We start from the raw sequence: 18,195 nt of genomic DNA, 5'->3' as shown, positions 1-18,195 counted from the left end.
TTATTTCTATAGGTAAAATTGTTTCATACAGTTAAAATAATAATACAAAATAGAACTTGTTTCCTATAACACCAATATGATACAGTGAGGAATTTTGGGCTATTCATAATATAAAGGCTCTTGTATGCTGTCATAATGACGCAAACTAATCAGAAAGGTACTCTAGTACAAACATAATAACTGGAAAATTATAGGTTCATTAGTTAAGTAGCATGTTATTGTCTCATTTTTAGTCATATTGGTGTCATGAAATTACAATTTTGCTAGTCTCAAATTTATAAGTGTATATTATTATTAGACAAGACACCTGAAATTCATGAGAGTATTTTATATTGTTAATTTTGTTGAAGGCAGATTTATGCCTAGCTCCTGACAATTATCAAAAATCTGTGATATATTTTAAATATATAAAGAATCTGCTATCTGGGCAATTGCGATGGCTCCATATGTAAAGAAACTTTCCACCATGTCCTATGACCTAAATTCTGTCACCAAGAAGTCAGCGGATTGATGCCTGAGAGTTGTTCTTTTTGACATTCACAAGTACACCTTGCACATGTATGGTGTAATTGCACCCACACAAACACACACACACACACACACACACACACACACACACACACACATACATGCACACACAAAATTAAATGTAAATTCAATTTAAAAAATAACTTGCTATCTATCTCAAATTAGTATTCCTCAGGTAGATGCATTCATTTCAGTAGAATGACTTATGGGGACCTTCTTAGCCACAGAAAATATATTGAATTAAAAAATGTAAGCAATTTATCTCTTCATGAGCATTTATACACCTTTTTCCAGTTATGAAAATGAAATGAAATATATAGATATCTCTCTGAATGAAAGACATAGCTCTAATTTATGAAAGCTCTAATTAAAGCATGTTAATGTCTCAATTAAAACCTAGTAAATTTTGACAATTGATAAGGAATTATGTTGGTTTGACTCTTCAAAGCTACATGAGAAACAAAATGACTACATCCTTTAGTCTATAGTCTAAGCCTATAAACTATCTGACAAGATAAGGTACACATATAAGGGAAAATAAAATAAATACAAGAACTAATGTTGCTTTTTATAAGATATCACATTGATTGCCCATTCTGGATATTTTATTTCAAATTTCTAAACAGCACATTGTCAGAAGTTTTTAAAGATGTCAATATGTAACAGAAAATATGTAGAAAATGGATGGATTTAAAATATATAATATTAACTGAGGTAAACCAATCTCAGAAAGAAAAACAATTAAAAAAAACATGCATTATCCTTCATATACAGGACCTAACCCATACTGGATACATATGTACTTATGCTAACAGTCATAAGTGTGGGTATAGTATACTACTTAGAGAGGAGACCAAGAAATGCTATTTTAATATTAAGTGGAGAGGGCAGACAAAAAATAAGCAAAAGGCACATGGATAGTAAAAAATGTAAAGCTAATTAGTTTCCTAGTTATAAATCTGTCGTGAGTTTTTTCTTCTTTTGTGGTAAATACAGACATAAAAAGTAAGTAATAATTAAAGTCCAAAATCCCTAAGCAAAATTCCATACCTAGAGCTATCATATACATAGAATATAGAAATATTTTGAGATTCAGAGATATATAGAGTTTGAGTCTGGGCAATGTTTGAGTGGCTACCTTAAAAGAGCTCCATGATGCTTTTCTTTGTGTGTTTATTACAATAAAGTGAATTTAAATGAAACAAATTCCAAATCAAAAATGAAAAGGAATGGTGGAATATCTGAACCTCAATGTACCATGTACTTGATTTGAACATTCTTTGTATAATATAACAATGTTGCCTAAATCCTCATCCTGATTACACAGCATTCTATACATTCCCAGAAACCCTAATTTGGATATAAAGTATGGAAAATACATTCATCTTGAGTTTGTTTTTATCTAGTTGGCTTTGAAAACATATCTAAAAGTTGTATTCATATGAAAAGGGAGTGGTAGTGGTGGTGGTGATGATGATGATGATGGTAGGGACAATTTAGACTCAAAGAGAAAAGAATAGACTGCTGGTTAGTTTTTCTCAACTTGAAACAAACTAGATGCGCGTGGAAAGAAGGAACATCAGTTGAGGAATGGCTTCCATATGTTTAGCCTGTGAGTAAGTCTGTGGGGATATTTTTCTGAACAGCTCAGGTTATTGTGGCCTGACTGACCCCATAGAAGATGGTTCTGGGTAGTTTAAGGAAGCAAGCTGAGCAAGCTATGGAGAGCAAGCCACTAAAACTATTTTTTGTGGTGTCTGCTTTGGTTCCTGCCCAGACTTCCTTCAGTGCTGAACTTCAACCTGGAAGTATAAGATGAAATAAACCTTTTCCTACCCATGTAAGTTTTGGTCAGCGTTTTATCACAGCAACAGATACAAAACTAGGACAAATAGTGGAGACACTTCACAGCTTTAAAAAAGAGAGAGAAAACAGGAATAAAATAATAAAGAACATGTTTTCTAAATTCATACACAAATTTTGCTCCTATTCTCCAAAATTGAATTCTCATTCATTAGAGCAACTCTCAGAGATTTAAGATGATCCTTTTTATACTGTTCATAAGTACATCTTTATCTGAAGATTAGAATTTTAAAAATTAAAGGATTAACTCATATCAGCACGACATATGTTCTTTTGTAAGTTAAATAACCTTTCATTCCTGTGCAATTTATAAATTTATGTCTTGGTAAACGTTATATCTTACCTCCAGTTAATGAAACTTCAGTGAGAAAGACTTGAAGTACTGGTTAATTTTATTTACTTTCACTGAGAAGTCTGAAAATGGGATAAAATACATGGCCATTATTGTCTTCCTGCCTCCTTTTCCCAGCCTTTCCTCCCTTCCTCTCCCACCTCCCTGTCTTTCATTCTCTCCCCTTCCCCATTTTCCAGCCCTCTCTCTAGTGCTGGGATGGAATCCAGAAGTTTATGAATTCTAGGCTACACAAGAGTTATCTGTAAGACCTAAGGTTTTTATTTTCCACAGAATATGAATCATTGCCTAATTCTTATTAAGTTTTAATCTAGGACTTGCCTTAGAAAACAGTTAAATTTAGTTACCATATAAATCACTTTATTTTAGTACTATGGCAATGATCTATAACTTTAACGTCTTACCCTAATATCTATTTGTACATGAAAAACTAAATTTCAGTAAATTGATGATAACCTCCCAACAATGATCACATTTTTAAATGAAAGCCAGACTTTCCATAAAATTAATGAGAATATAACTAATTCCCGAATCTTAATTTCCAGACAAGAAAATCTTTTACTGTATTAAATAGTATTTGTTTTACTTTCCTTAGAATAGTTATTTTACCCTGTGTCCCAATATTCTAGTATACTCATAGAAGTCTTATAGCTATATAGTGACACACATGCCACAATGAGTAACTGCAGTGCTGCTTATGATTGAAAACAAGGAAAGCAACTTAGATGTTCATAAAGGTGGAATGAATAAGTATAAATTCATTATTTTAGGGTAAATTATATAAAATGTTGATAAATTATATAGGTAGACTTCAAAAAAATGCTGAAAATGGGTAGGACAACTAGATACCTAAGTAAAATATCCACTGTTTTAAATCACAAAGTATATATTGTTTTAGAATCAACACTTATATATAGAAAATAATATATAATACTTTATAATAGTTATTACAGGATAGAGATTAGAATATTTATGAGTACAGTAAGCAAAACTTTAACTGTATAATGGTGCTTCATTTACTTCCAAAGTGAAGAACTTTAGTTTCTTGGGAAGAATAAAAATGCTTTATAAATAATTCTTTATATTTTTCAAATTTTAAAAATGTACATGGCTGATTAAAAACAAGGACACCATGACTTTTACAAATGGATGGGACTAGAAAATATCATCCTGAATGAGGTAACCTAGTCCCAAAAGGACATGCATTGTATGTACTCAGTGAGTAGTGTATTAGTCATAAAGTACAGGATAGCCATGCTATAATCAACAGACCCAAAGAAGCCAAGTAGTAAGGAGGGCCCAAGGAAGGATGGTTGGATCTTTCTCAAGGGGAAACAAAAATCAACATCTGAGGTTGACTGAAGGAGGAACTGGATGGAAGAGATGATGGGGAGGTGTGGGGAGATCATATATAAGGAGATCAGGGGAGAGAGAAGGGAGATCAGCAGTTGGGGGGGCAGTCTCTAGGATGTGTCAGAGACTTGGGATAGGGAGAAACACCACAATGTCTATAGGGGCAACTCCAACTGAGACACCTAGCAGTAGAGGATATGGATATTGAGGTGGTCACTCCCTGCAGCCAGGAAGGACTTCTAGTGCACAGCAGACTACCCAAAAAACCTCCAAACCAAAATGTGATCTGACTACAAGATGTATAGGGATAAAGTTAGAGCAGAAACTGAGGAAATGGCCCACCGATGACTGCCCCAAATTGAGACTTATCCTATGAGCAAGAACGAATCCCTGACTTTAAAAAATAGAAAGGGATGCAGAGACTAACCCCCAAATATTATATGGAGCTCTGTGAATCTTATGGAAAAGTTTCAAAAATCTAAAAGACAATCATATAATAGTGAAATAATATGAAATAAAATGGACTATATATACTTATTTGTGGAGACTGTATGAATATAAATTCAAATATGATCCACACAGTGTTACTAATTTTATTTACTTTAATTCAATAAATGTATACATGGGTTTTGCCCATATATTATTAATAGTCTGTTCTTTCTGATTAAAGCCTTTAGAGTACTTTTTAAATAAGCCTTCTCTGGGCCTCTTTAGACATTAATTCTTTGTTGAAATATGCTTAACAGAAATGTCTAACTTTTCTAATGAACCATGTATTTATGTCATATGCTTTTTACTTTTCTTTAAGTGTATCATTCCTAATGATGGGTAACTTAATTTGAAGCTGCAAAGATTATGACTTCTCATTTTTTTTCTAATTTAGGAATTATAATACTATCTAATCCCAGAAATAAAACCATCAAAAATTTCCATATTGTTGCTGACAAAGTCAGAATCAATGTAAGTTACATAAACTGGTGAAGATTATTAACTCTATAGCAAGTGAAGCTTATCTCTGAATGAATGATTCCAAATGTCCTGTTTTCTTCAACAGCCTTCAAAGTGAACAGAAGGTAGAATAACTTCAAAATCCCTTTCCTAGGTAGGGGAGATGGCTTGATGGGTAACATGCTTGCACTGCAAACCTGGGAGCTAGAGTCTGGATCCATAGAATCCAAATACAAGCTAGACAGACATGGTAGCTACTGGTAATCCTAGCACACAGGAAGCAAAAACAGAAGCTCTGTGGGGAAATCTCCCTAGGTAGACTAACATGCATTAGTGAGCGTTGGTGTTTTAGGATTAAATTCTACCTCAAAGAATATAGAGTGAAGACACGTAAGACCAATTTTGGGCCTCCACAGTCCACATTCACATAGAGGTGCATGCACACTCATCAAACCACAGACACAGGCACACACACACACACACACACACACACACACACACACACACACACAAGCACGCACACATGTATGGATTTGAATTTTACCAAATATATAATTTTAAAAGCTAGACATGGTGATATTGCTTTCTTCTTACTGTAACATGTGTGAGCAGAAGCAGGATGACACCAGTTTCTCTTGCTATTACTGTTGTCAATCTTGATGGCTTAATATATAGGCAATGTTATATAATTGTAAAGTTTGACTAAGTAACTCTACAACTGGGAGTAATTTTGTTCCTGAGAGAATATTTTGTGATGTCTAGAGACATATTTTAGTTATCATAACTTGTAGAGAAGGGTGAAGATTGAGGCCAGAAATGATAGGAAGCATCCTATCTACTATAAGATAACCCCATCTCCAAAAGAAGTATCCAGCGTCAAATGCCTATAGCAACATCTGAGAAACCTTTATCCAGAGATAAAATGGGTGGATCTATAAGAACCATGCAGCACTTCTCTTGCCTCTGCTTCCTGAGTGCTAAGTTTCCAGGCCTGGAACAGCACAACTGACCATATTGATTATGTTTAAAGTATTTTTGATCTGGCCTTCAGGATAACACTATCTACAAATCACTGAATATATAGATAGATAGATAGATAGATAGATAGATAGATAGATAGATAGATAGATAGATATCATTATTACTAAATGACTAAATGTAGTAAAATACAGAGGAATCAAATATTTATCAAGACTTTTAGTTGTAGCTCTAATCAATTTACCAGATAAAATAGTAAGTGCCATGTGAATGACTTTGATAGAATTCTGACTGGAGAATTAGACTAGGGTAAAGAGTTGTATAGTTACAACAAAGTAGTAAAAAATTAACTATAGGTAAATATACAGGTTCAGTGGCTTCTAAATGGAATATAAGAATTCAAGACAGGTTTTTAAAAGAGCTATCTTTTCCTTACTTTGTCTTCATCCACACTTCTCAAAAAAAATCTTTTACTTCTCCACTTAACAATTTTCTTCAAACAGTGCCTGCATGATAAAATAATAAAGAAAAGAGCTTATTTAATAGTGGGTTTCTCTGCACATTTATGCCCATATTGAAGAATTTCTCAATCATGCAATTTTCAAAATTATTGTGGAATCATTCTAAAGTAGAAAGTATCTCTAATAACAGCAAATGCTTTATTCTTCCTTATCATATCATCTTTTAAGAATCAATCAAATCTTTTAGTGGTAAAGTGTAATTTTAATTTGATTAGTCAACTATTCAAAAGGTTTCCTGACAGGGAAATTTATAAGTCTTGATTGCTTTGTGAGAATCCGAGGTTACCAAAAATATTCTTCTGATAATATATATATATATATATATATATATATATATATATATGTATATGTATATATATAACCATCAAATATCACCCTTTATTATTTAAATAAGAAAGAAATCTTAACACAAAGAATAAATATCTACATATTATTAATGATCCAATGTTTATTTTTCTCTTTATAGTCATGTGAATTTTGCAATCAACTTTTCATCTTGTCTCCTAGAAACATTTCTCATTTTATAAACATAAACTGAATGAGTTTTAGGTCACCTATGTCAACCAATCAGACCTATTCCTTTTGTTTGTATTAGTTTTGCTAATTTTATTTCTTTCAGGCGAATATTTTTTTTAAATCATCATACTATGTACTTCTGGCTGACCTAGGCCTTCGTATTTAGACCAGGATGACCTCAATAGCAGCACTTCTCTTGGCTCTGACTACTGAGTGCTAAGTTTCTAGGCCTGGGACACCACACCTGAACATATTGCTTCTGTTTAAACTATTTTTCATCTGCTCCTCTATTTGCCTTAGCAAATAGACCTTTATCTCTTCAGTAGCTCCTCTAATCTCTTCCATCAGTTACTTGAATAGTTCTTTGCTAGTACAATTTGCAAATGAAATCTGAAATGGCAGAACAAAAAGTTTTTCCTATTACGAACTAGAACGCTTCTCACTTTATACTTCTCTAGCATTTCCAAAACAGAAGTTATTTCTCCATAGAGAAGCTGTAAAGATTGCACACCAGTTAAGACAATTTGTTTCTCCTGAACTCCTGTACAGCTAGCCTGTTGTACATATTCAAAAGAAGTGCATTAGAAACCTAGGAGACCAGGTTGTAACAAGGCTATTTGTTCAAAACATGCTTATGCAAATCATCTTTTAAAAGCTTTGGTTGTTGTTCTTATTATTTTTGTCACTATTTTCTTATGGGTAAAGATGTCAACAATACCTGCTAAGGTTACTACAGAATATGAACTACTATATGAAGTAATTATGAGATCCTTTATAAACAGTTCAATTTCTTCTCAACTAAGGTATTAATTCAATAAAGAATTTATTATTATATACTTGAATATCCAATTATACTATGTAAATAGAGGAAAAATATTGACCTTTGGGTCCATCTCTGAATTTATTTTATCATAATTTAAAGAAGTTCAGATTATCCACCTGATGTTATAACAAGAACAGGAAATCTGAGAAAAATTATAAAGAGATACACTATTCCCATTCCTGGTGCATTCCTATTCTTTCCTGCAATGGAGCTTAGTTTCAATAAACCATTACATTTTCTAGTCACTTTAGTAAATTTTGCTAAAAAGCCACAAAAGCATTGTCACAAAGCAGTCAAAACAAATATTAATATTTAGTGTCTAGGATCTAAAGATTATTTTATAAATATTTTCACTTAAAATACTTATTCATGTAACTGACTCAATTATAAAACTGACCATGATTAAAATCAGATAGTCAAGAAAATATGAAGTTAACTTTGGGATTTAAAACATAAAAGACCTCATAAACGTAAAATACCTTCTAGGTGTTTAGTACAGACGATAACAGTTTTGTTTTGTTTTTTACTTAAGACAGACAGCAGCAGCAAACACTCTCTATAAACAAGGACCTTATAAAAGAGATACTTCTTGAAAAAGTTTATCGTTTGAAAAAAATTTTAATTTAACGTTTATTTTTATACATTGCATACCTATAACTCTAACAACAGCATTTTAAAACTCACATATGTTTAAGTTTTGGTAGGTTGTTCTAGTATTTATGGTTTTACTGAAGGAATGATGTTAAAAATAGTAAGTGCTAAGGGAAAGTCTTTCCAGACAGATATCTTTACCTTTAACCCCCAAAGGTAGTTTTCCAGCAATGAAGGCAACTGTTTAAGGCACACAGAGAACTGATGAAATTTCCAAAGCTTTCAGTTTCATAAGTCTTGTTCTCCAACTATAAAGTGAGATGCAAACCTAAAAATAACCTTTACACGGTTCTGCCTATTGAAATGATTTCTAGACTGTACTTCCCAGAACTTTGTATTGAGCAAGGGTTCTCTTTTTCTTTTAATGAAACACGGACAGTTAGAAAACAGTCTGAAGCTTTTTACCAACTATCATTAACACAAAATAATAAAATATTCACTTTTAAAGCCAGTTTTGTTAAAAAAAAAAAAAAGAAATAATCCTAAGGATAAAAAGTGTATGGCATTGTGCACATAATTCCACAGGTTGAATTTAAGAATGAGGTAAATGACAAACTTCTGAGATTTAGCAATTACGACAATTACACTAACTTTCAGAGTAATATATGTAATTTCTATGACACTAAAATTGAAATGCCACAAATCTGCTTAAAATTCCCTCTTTTCCTAAGTCCAGAGAGTGCTTCTAATAAATCCACCTCTGGACATTTCTGAAAGTCAAAGGAACGTAAAATACGCCAAGCTCTATCTACGACCACCCCCATTACTGCTCCCACCCATTATAGAGATTTTATATTAATTTTAGACCATACATCAGCTGTGCTTAAGAAAAATAAAATTAAACCAACTAATATGAGAAAAAATTTCGAAGCAACATTACCTCTCAAGTAGAGCCGGACTTTTCCTCCTTCCCCTTCAACCCTACAACTCTAAGGTTCAAGATTGTTTAAAAAACCTCAACATTACCCACCACACTAACCCCTCGAGCCGTTCTTTTACACTGTCAGAATTTTTAAAAAGTACTTTAAAAGTCCTATACCTTTGTCTTCACCCTTTAAGACTTAAGCTCTGAGAGAAAGGGATGAGGGACGACCAGGACTGTGTGAAATCTGAGGTACGAGGTGGGCGGAAGGCTAAGCGGCGTCCAGGTTGACAAAAGAAAGAACTAGAAGTCCGGTGGGATGCCGGACCAGGTTTAGCGCAGTTATCCTGAGCGCACGTGAAGCATCTAAGTGGGAGGGACCTAAGCTTCAGCTCTCGGACTCCACCGCCCCCAAGCGACCAGAGCCATCCTAACCGAAGCGACTCACTGCAGCCATGTTGGCGTCGTCCCAGTCCCGCCTCTCTAGCTCGTGGGACTCCACCCACCACGGGTTCTAAACCGAAACAGGAAGTGGGCTAGGATCCCTCGAAACCCGCTACAACCGCCACCCTCCGCGCGCCCAAGCGACCCACAACTCGCGGGTCCAGCCCCTGTCCCGCGTGTTACCTGCCCCTCCCCCTCCTCCCGCCCGGTGAACTCGAGAGATCATGTCGAACATGGAGAGTATCCTTTCTGTTGGTCAAGATGCTACCAGGGCCTTGGGGGCTGGGGAGGGGGGGGCGAAGGCAGGGGTGCTGGGGACACGCCCAGGGGCTTGACCCTTTGGGCCCGCACGTGGGGCGAGGGAGCTGTGATGCGGATGGGTAGGCTCCAGCGGCCTGGGGTTGGCCTTTTTTTTATTTTTTTTATTTTTCACCCTCCTCCTCGCTGCGGCCGCCGCCTCCGCCTCCGCTGCCATCCTCGAATGTGGGGAGGGTCAGAGGAGCCAGTGGACAGACAGAGATAATTGAGCCCGTACCGCCCCTTGTTGAGGATTTCTGTCACCTGCCTTATCAGTGAATTTTTGGCCTCTTTGAAATTGACAGGGAATGGTGCCAGGACCTAGGGGAGGCGACTGGAGTTTGCCTATGGCTCCAGGCGGAGGTGTAGGTTCTCAAAGCGTACGTGGACAAACTGCTTTTGGCGAACTGCCCTTTAATGACTGCAGGTGACTGGTGATGAGGTTGAGCGATTGCTACGAACCCTCCGAACTAACTGTGCTCGCTTTCTGTTCCCGCTGCATTCTAATTTAACACTTGAGGAAATTCAGGTTATTCCTGAAGCCATAAAGTCCATCAGCCAAACCTGTCTGGCCACTTGGGCAATTAGTAGGGGCTAAGAATAAAGCTTCCTGGTGACGTCATGAACACAATTTGGCTTTCTTTTTCTTTTTCACTACTTAAATTCCATCACAGAAGCTCCATGTTGCTGTAATTTTTGCTCCTTCCAGGGGTTGGCTTTAGAGAAAAATAAAATAAATTGCTTTTTCTTCAACTCCAAGATAGCAAAAAGATAAACCATGGGTTATGGTAACTGTTCTGTAGCTCGTGTTAAGCTCTTTTGGCGCTATTAGTCTATAAGCCTGAAGTACAGGTAAAAATGGTTTTTTGATGGGTTCAATTTTATGTCATCCAGTAAATCTTGCAGCACTAGTCAGGATATGCTGTACATTAAAGTGCTAGCCTGGAGGAAAGGTGCAGATCATGAAAAGATGACCAAGAGAGGTCCTGTTTCTACTGCATGTAAAAAAAAATAGTGACTGTAGTATAGTTTTAATATTAGCATAAAGTGACAAGCACTTTATTGAACTCTGAGTCAAAATATCAGTTTTATTTCCCAAGTTCCTTGAAACAACAGTTTTCTGAATTAAGGCATGGTGTTCATCCTCTGTCACCCACTTGACTCATTTGGGAAGCATATTGTCTCACCTTTCAACCCTAGAAAGGCATTTTTAAAGTAAAAAGAAATGGTAGTGCCTACTGAATTGTATTTTTGAACATAATCTGAAGTATTAGAGATTTGAAGAGCTTTAAAATTATTAGCTCTCTTTTTTTTTCCTAGAAAATTTGAAAGGATTAGAGGCAGTAGCTTCAAAAGCTTTTATTTCATGTTCTGAAAATATGGAAGCAGGCTATTTTTACTTTGTCTAGCCTGCCTTGTATTCCCAGTAACAAAATATGTAGTTACTATTTTTTCTTTCTTTCTTTCATTTTTGGTTTTGTTTGTTTGTTTCTTTGTTTTTGAGACAAGGTTTCTCTGTGCAGTTCTGGCTGTCCTGGAACTCACTTTGTAGACCAGGCTGGCCACCTGCCTCTGCCTCCCAAGTGCTGGGATTAAAGGCATGCGCCACCACGCCCGGCTGGCTGTTACTGTTTTTTCAATGAAAAGTTTTAACATGTTCATTTTCTAACTCCCAGAGTCCAGTCAAGTGCTGCTCCTATTTACATGGCTGTAGGCTCGTCCACGTCCACTCAGGCATGGGCAACCATTTGAAGAAAAGTGATTTCCCCCAACTGCAATAGCCTCAGTTGCTAGTACCTCCTCAGCTAGAGGTGGGGCCTGAGTAGTCCTTCTCCTCTTTTATCAGTGCTTGGATTTTAATGGGCTTGAACTTGTCTAGGTAGTGTACAGCTAACCATAACTTCTGGGTGTTCTTGTTGTGTATTTACTATAGCTAAGTCAGGTCCAAAACACTATATTGTATAATACTTCTTAAAAAATTAATATAAGTACATCTGTACCTAATAACAATGGCCTACTCTTTCATCTATTATGTAAAGTAGTAAGGTTTAACTTGATCCAAACTATATAACTACTCATCTTGGTTCATTTATGTGTAAACCAGACCCCCCCCCCCACACCCCCACCACAGTATAGCGGTAGGAAATAATATGGACTCAGACCTACCTTCCATAAATAACACGAAGTAAAATTTGAAAAACACCTTACCTTTTATAAAACGTAAAATTCTCACTGTACTGTTAGGAAGCTTGGCTGTGATTAAATAGTTTAGTTGCCTTTGATTAAGTATGTTAATCTCTTTGTACAATAGTAAAGCTCACTTTAAATTTTTAATTGAAGTCAGATTTAATTACTGTGACGTATATCTATAGGTCTTAGTGTTAAGTTAATTACAGGAATGAGAAATTAGTAGATAAATAATTAAGGGCTACTCCCATGGTCCGTGCTGTTGTTCCTCCCTTATTACCTCAGGTATATGTCATTTTAATATTGGAATTCAGTGTGATTCATTAACAGGAACTTTCTAGTTTTCTTAGTCTAAACTGATGTCCTTCCAAAGTCTAAGATCTTAGGACTAGCGTTTCCTACCAGTTACTCCTGTTCCTTTCTGCATCGTTATACCCTTTATTTAAGCATCTCTACCCTTAGAAGGTTGTTTACTTAACTCTTTCCTTAGACTATGAATTCCTGGGGAATGGGGCCATTTATCTTCAAATGCTCATTTGCATACACAGCGCTGGTCCCATAGTAGACAAAAAAATGAGCAAATGACTTTCTGTTAATAGTTAATTATTAATATAATTGAATTGGGATCTTTCTTATAGACCAAATCATATCATGGATACATGAAATTAAACATACTACTTCTATCTTTTAGCAGCTTTTGATCTGGGGCCAGAGGTCACACATCTGTGAATCTAAATACCAATTTAAAGTAACTCAGAATTCAGATGAATGCTAATGTGTAGACTTAGTTTAACATTGTATGCACAGTTTTGAATATTATTATGTCTGTTTTTCTGGCGACATTATCTGTAGCTATAATATTTTTAGGCATTCTGACTTGAGGGTGGTTACAGACCAATGAAGTAGATAATAAGTACTGGACATACTCAAGTTCAAAAAGGGAATGAAGGACTGGTATCACCTGGGGCTGTATTGCACAGAGCAATAGCTAGCTACTTAAAAATAGCTATTAGTAATTGCAGATCTTTTTTTTTTTTTTTTGGCTTTTTTGAGACAGGGTTTCTCTGTATAGCCCTGGTTGTCCTGGAACTCACTTTGTAGACCATGTTGGCCTTGAACTCAGAAATCCGCCTACCTCTGCCTCCCAAGTGCTAGGATTAAAGGTGTGAGCCACCACCGCCCAGCAATAATTGCAGATCTTATGAATCACTTTAAATCCTAAAACTAAACAAGTCACATATCAGAATCAGACTTGCCAGCGTTGATACACAATGTTGTGTTTTTATCAAAGCACTGTCAACATAAACAACCATCCTTGCTTCAAAGGGGATGACATAGTTTAATCTGAAGCCAAGTATGATTAACCATGGCTTAAGAACTTGGATTCAGATTACTGCAACCTGCTAATAGTTTAGTGGATTTTTATATAGCAACAGAATAAAGTTATAAATCAAGGCTCTTTTGCAATATATCTTTGGAGACATCAGATAGATGGTACAGCACAGCAGAAAAATCTCAGCTATAGGCCTCATATCTATCTGAGAACACTCTTAGCTTTCTGGTTGGTGGAAGCTGCTGGTCTGTTAATGCCTTTCAAAAGGTTTTATCTGTTAGTCACAGGATGTTAGGCCAGACAGAGGTGGGCAAGGAATAGCTGTTAAGGGAACTAAAGATAGTCCAAGACAAATTGTAATTAGGCCCTGGTCCTGCAAAATTCCAAGCTCTCCAGAGTCATGGAAATTCTAATCAGTTAAGTCAGCCTTGCTGAAGCTCAGTGGACGGTATAGCCTCTTTACCAGAATTAGTTACCAGTGTTTACAGTGTTTCACATTTGCCCATTACATTGGTCACCTACCAGTGCATACATAATTTATGGCTTATAGACTCAACAGAATGCTGTCTTTTATAAGAAGTATGGAATCCTAATTTTCAGGTCATTCTTTCCATGCCATATGAGGACCAATTCTGAGATTCCCTTTAACAGTTAGTGTGACTTGACCTAAGGAGCACTGTGTGTGCTCCTTGTTTCTGTATTCCTTAGTTACTGCAGATTTATCCGGATGGCTATAGCAGTGGTTCTCAACCTGTGGATCACATATCAGATATCCTGCTTGTCAGTACAGTTCATAGCAGTAGTAAAATTATAGTTAGGAAGTAGTAACAAAAATAATTTTGTGGCTGGGGGTCACCACAGCATGCACTATATTAAGGGGTTACATCATTGGGGAGGTTGAGAACCACTGATCAGTAGGTTTATATTTTCAAGTTAGTAAACTTTCTCTAAAGTTGCTTCTAGTTCAGATGATTTTGAACCGGATTCTTTTGCTCTCAAATTTACCTCCTTAAAATATACACAGTAGTAATTAAAGTCCTGGACACTTTAAAAGCCAGAAAGTTGGAAGCATAACAGCACTTATCAAATACATAGTATCTGGTACTGGTACCACTGTTTTATGCTAGGTCAGCTATTAATGGAGTACTTTCTTAAAAGATTTATTTGAAATGACCTGTGTGTGTGTGTGTGTGTGTGTGTGTGTGTGTGGTGTGTGTGTGTTGTGTGTGTGTGTGTGTGTATATGTGTGTGTGTGTGTGTGTGTGTGTGTGTGTGTATTTGTGTCTGGGTATGTTCACATGAGTGCAGGTACTCACAGAGTCCAAAGGAATGTCAGATCCCTGCAACTGGAGTTAGAGATGGGTGTGTACTATCTGACAGAGGTGCTGGGAACTGAGCTCTGCTCCTCTGCAGGAGAGACAAATGCTAATAACCATTGAGCCATCTCTAAAGGGTGCCCAGCCCCTCTCTCTGAAACTCTTTTGTTTTCTTCCTCTTCTTACCTGTATGTTTTCAACCTCTACCCCTGTTTATCCAGAGAATTATATAATCTGGCTGGTGACATTTGTAATAGAATAGCTTCTGAATTACTATATTTAGAAAATACACTATCAGTTTAAATAGTGTACTGTCACAAATTTTTCATAGTAAGTCGAATTCTATTTTAAACTAGGGCTTCTTTATACACAGTGGATTCTTTTAATCCTAGTGATTTTTGAAAGGCTATAAAACAAATGCAATGTAATAGCATATAATAGTTTTATATAATGCTCTCAAGACAAATTTACATTTTCATATAGATTTCTCAATTAAAATAGGTGATGTAGTAAATGATAATTTAGTAAATACTCTATGCCAAAAAACACTAACTTTTAATTCAAAAGTCTTTTTTAAGCCCTATAATGTCCTTTTTAAGTCCTTCCCTCTTAAGAAAGTTTAGAAAAAAAAATAGAACATTCCTGAGATCCTCATTTTTTCCTTTAATTATACATAAATAACTTTTTAAAGATTTCAAACACAAATTCTTACATTTTCTATTTTACCTTTAGTTTCTTTCAGAAAACCATGAAGAGCCGGGTGGTGGTGGCGCACACCTTTAATCCCAGCACTTGGGAGGCAGAGGCAGGCAGATTTCTGAGTTCGAGGCCAGCATGGTCTACAGAGTGAGTTCCAGGACAGCCAGGGCTATACAGAGAAACCCTGTCTCAAAAAAACAAAAACAAATAAACAAAAAAAGAAAACCATGAAGAAAGCAAATATATTAACTACAAAGTTGTGGTCAGCTGACAAATTTTTAAAATTTATTTCAGTTATGGCCTAATAAGTTTTCTTATATCTTATTAATATGCTTGAAGATGTATAGTCTCAAACTATTGGGGCAAGATTAGCTGTCTTCTCCATGCCTTTTTCTAAAAGTTTGTTTTTTTAAAAATTTGATTAACGTACAAAATAATGCATTTTATTATATATAGCACACATACACACATATATGTATGTATGTATGTATGTATGTGTGTGTGTATGTATCATGTACATTGCTTTCCCATTAGCTTCTCTTGTCTCCTTCCTCATCCTGCTGGCTTCCTTTCCTCCCCTTCTGTTTTCATGTATTATTTTTATATGGTTAAAGCCAGATCACATATATGCAATATTTTCAAATTTTACCTTCTTAGTTCCCTTTCTCCCCATAAATAGTTTCTTTCTACCTTTCATGTAATAGGTATATGTGTGTATTTGTGTATATATATTTCACACACATATATATCTAGAGTCCACATAGGACAGAAAATATGTCATATTCATCTTAATCTAGTTCATTTCATTTAACAAACTATTAATTAGTTTTTCATTTTATTTTTGTATATGCATGTTTGTCCTGGATCATGTCCATGCATCATATATACTCAATGCCTTCAGAGACCAGAAAGGGACATAGATCCCCAGGAACTGATGTTACAAATGATTTTGAACTGCCATGTGGATGCTGGGAATTGAACCCAGATTCCCTGGAAGAGCTGACATTCCTGTTAACTACCAAACCATCTCTTCAGCCCCTTAAACTTTTTATTGGGCACACACACACACACACACACACACACACACACACACACAATAGGGATATGGAATGCTTTAAATATTAGGTCAGCTTATGAATTTTTATGATGATCCCTCTTTCTTAATTCCTAATATTATACTGACTTCTGATACTGTTTTAGTTGATGCTAATAAATTCATTGCTTCTTTCTTTTTAGAATAGCACTTGAAATTTTTTGTGTGTCTTTTGACATCTCATCACTCTATGTATTTGTATTTTAAAGTTCTGCTTATAATTTATTTTATTATTTTTAATCCATCATGATTTTTAAAAATCACTTTTAAATTTCCTTTTATATGGTGTGAATGTTTTTCCTTGATTGTATGAGCATCTGTTTGCCATGTGGGTGCCTGGTGCCTGTGGAGGTCAGAAGAGGTTATCAGGTCCTCTGCAATAGGAGTTGCAGGCAGCTGTGAGGCACTTTGTGGGAGCTGGGAATCAAACCCGGGGTCCTCTGCAAGAACAGCCAGTGCTCTTAACCACTAAGCTATCACTCCACCCCTATGTTGATATTTTGAAAATGTTTCTTTTTCTTAACCTTTCTTTCTTTTTTATTTATTATTTGTATGTACACTACAGTTCGCACGTAGAGGTCAGAAGTCAGTGTTGGGGAGTCAGTTCTCTCTTTGAGCTAAGGTCTTTGTAGAGACAAGGTCTTTCTTGCTGTTTCTGTTGCACTGTGCATTCCAGAATAGCTGGGCCAAGAACTTCTGGGCATTTCTCTAGTCTTCTCCTTACCACCTTTCAGTGAGAATTCTGGGATTATAGATACATGCAGCCTTTTTAGGTAGGCTCTGGAACTCACTTATTTATATATGGATTTATTTATTTATTTATTTATTTATCTATTTATTTGTGTCAGCTTGTCACAGGCTAATCATTTGGGAAGCAAGTCTGTGAGGTATTTTATTGATTGATTGATGGGAAGGGCCCAGCCCACTGTTTGCATTGCCACCCCTGGGCAGGTGGCCCTAGATGTTATAAGAAAGCAAGCTGAGCAAGCCATGGGGAACAAGCTAGTCAACAGTGTTGCTCCATGATCTCTGCTTCATTTCTGCCTTGCTTTGGTTTCCCTCAATAAGAGCTATTGGTAGTTTCTGGGAGCCTTCCAGTAATGTTTCACTTAGTCACAAAGTCTCTTATTTGCTTCAGTTATTCAGTTGTTCCTTCCTGATTGATGAATTTGACACTTGAAAATCTATACTGCTCATTTATAACAAATGAGATTGATCTTAGCAACAGTACTAATGATATGTTATTTACAAGACATCTCTTCAAAAAGTAAATAATATTGGCATATCTTATTACTGATGACGTTGAACTTGACTAAATCCTAGTTCCTTAAGAATAGTTATTTTTCTTTTGTAATTAATATTCTATCTTCTACTAATGTGATTTTTGGGTGAAAGGAAGTTTTAAAGAAATAATTTGTTCTCTTTCTTTAG

At 35.7% G+C, this 18,195-nt stretch overlaps 2 protein-coding genes across 3 annotated transcripts in view; one reads left to right on the top strand and one right to left on the bottom strand.

Annotated features, from left to right (window-relative positions):
• The window catches only part of Tent5d (terminal nucleotidyltransferase 5D), an 80,322-nt gene that overhangs the window by 46,698 nt on the left and 15,429 nt on the right, over nt 1-18,195 (bottom strand). The window contains exons 1-3 of one of the 2 annotated variants that reach the window (NM_001163104.2): nt 9,573-9,737; nt 6,459-6,528; nt 2,735-2,805 (exon numbers count right to left, since the gene is read on the bottom strand). The gene's annotated coding sequence lies outside the window, so the exon portion shown is untranslated. Of the gene's footprint in view, nt 1-2,734; nt 2,806-6,458; nt 6,529-9,572; nt 9,738-18,195 lie in introns of those variants that run through there. The other variant, NM_001271008.1, reaches the window with a different exon arrangement.
• Nucleotides 9,880-18,195, top strand: part of 2610002M06Rik (RIKEN cDNA 2610002M06 gene) — a 33,584-nt gene continuing 25,268 nt past the window's right edge. The window contains exon 1 of the mRNA NM_025921.3: nt 9,880-10,079. Within this exon, the coding sequence (NP_080197.2) occupies nt 10,064-10,079 (16 nt within the window). The 5' untranslated portion in view covers nt 9,880-10,063. The remainder of the gene's footprint in view (nt 10,080-18,195) is intronic.

Source organism: Mus musculus, chromosome X (genome assembly GCF_000001635.26).
Source record: "Mus musculus strain C57BL/6J chromosome X, GRCm38.p6 C57BL/6J".
In the NCBI taxonomy this organism is placed as follows: Eukaryota; Metazoa; Chordata; class Mammalia; order Rodentia; family Muridae; genus Mus; species Mus musculus.
Note: the sequence above shows the minus strand (reverse complement) of the source record. Positions and strands in the feature narration are given on the sequence as shown.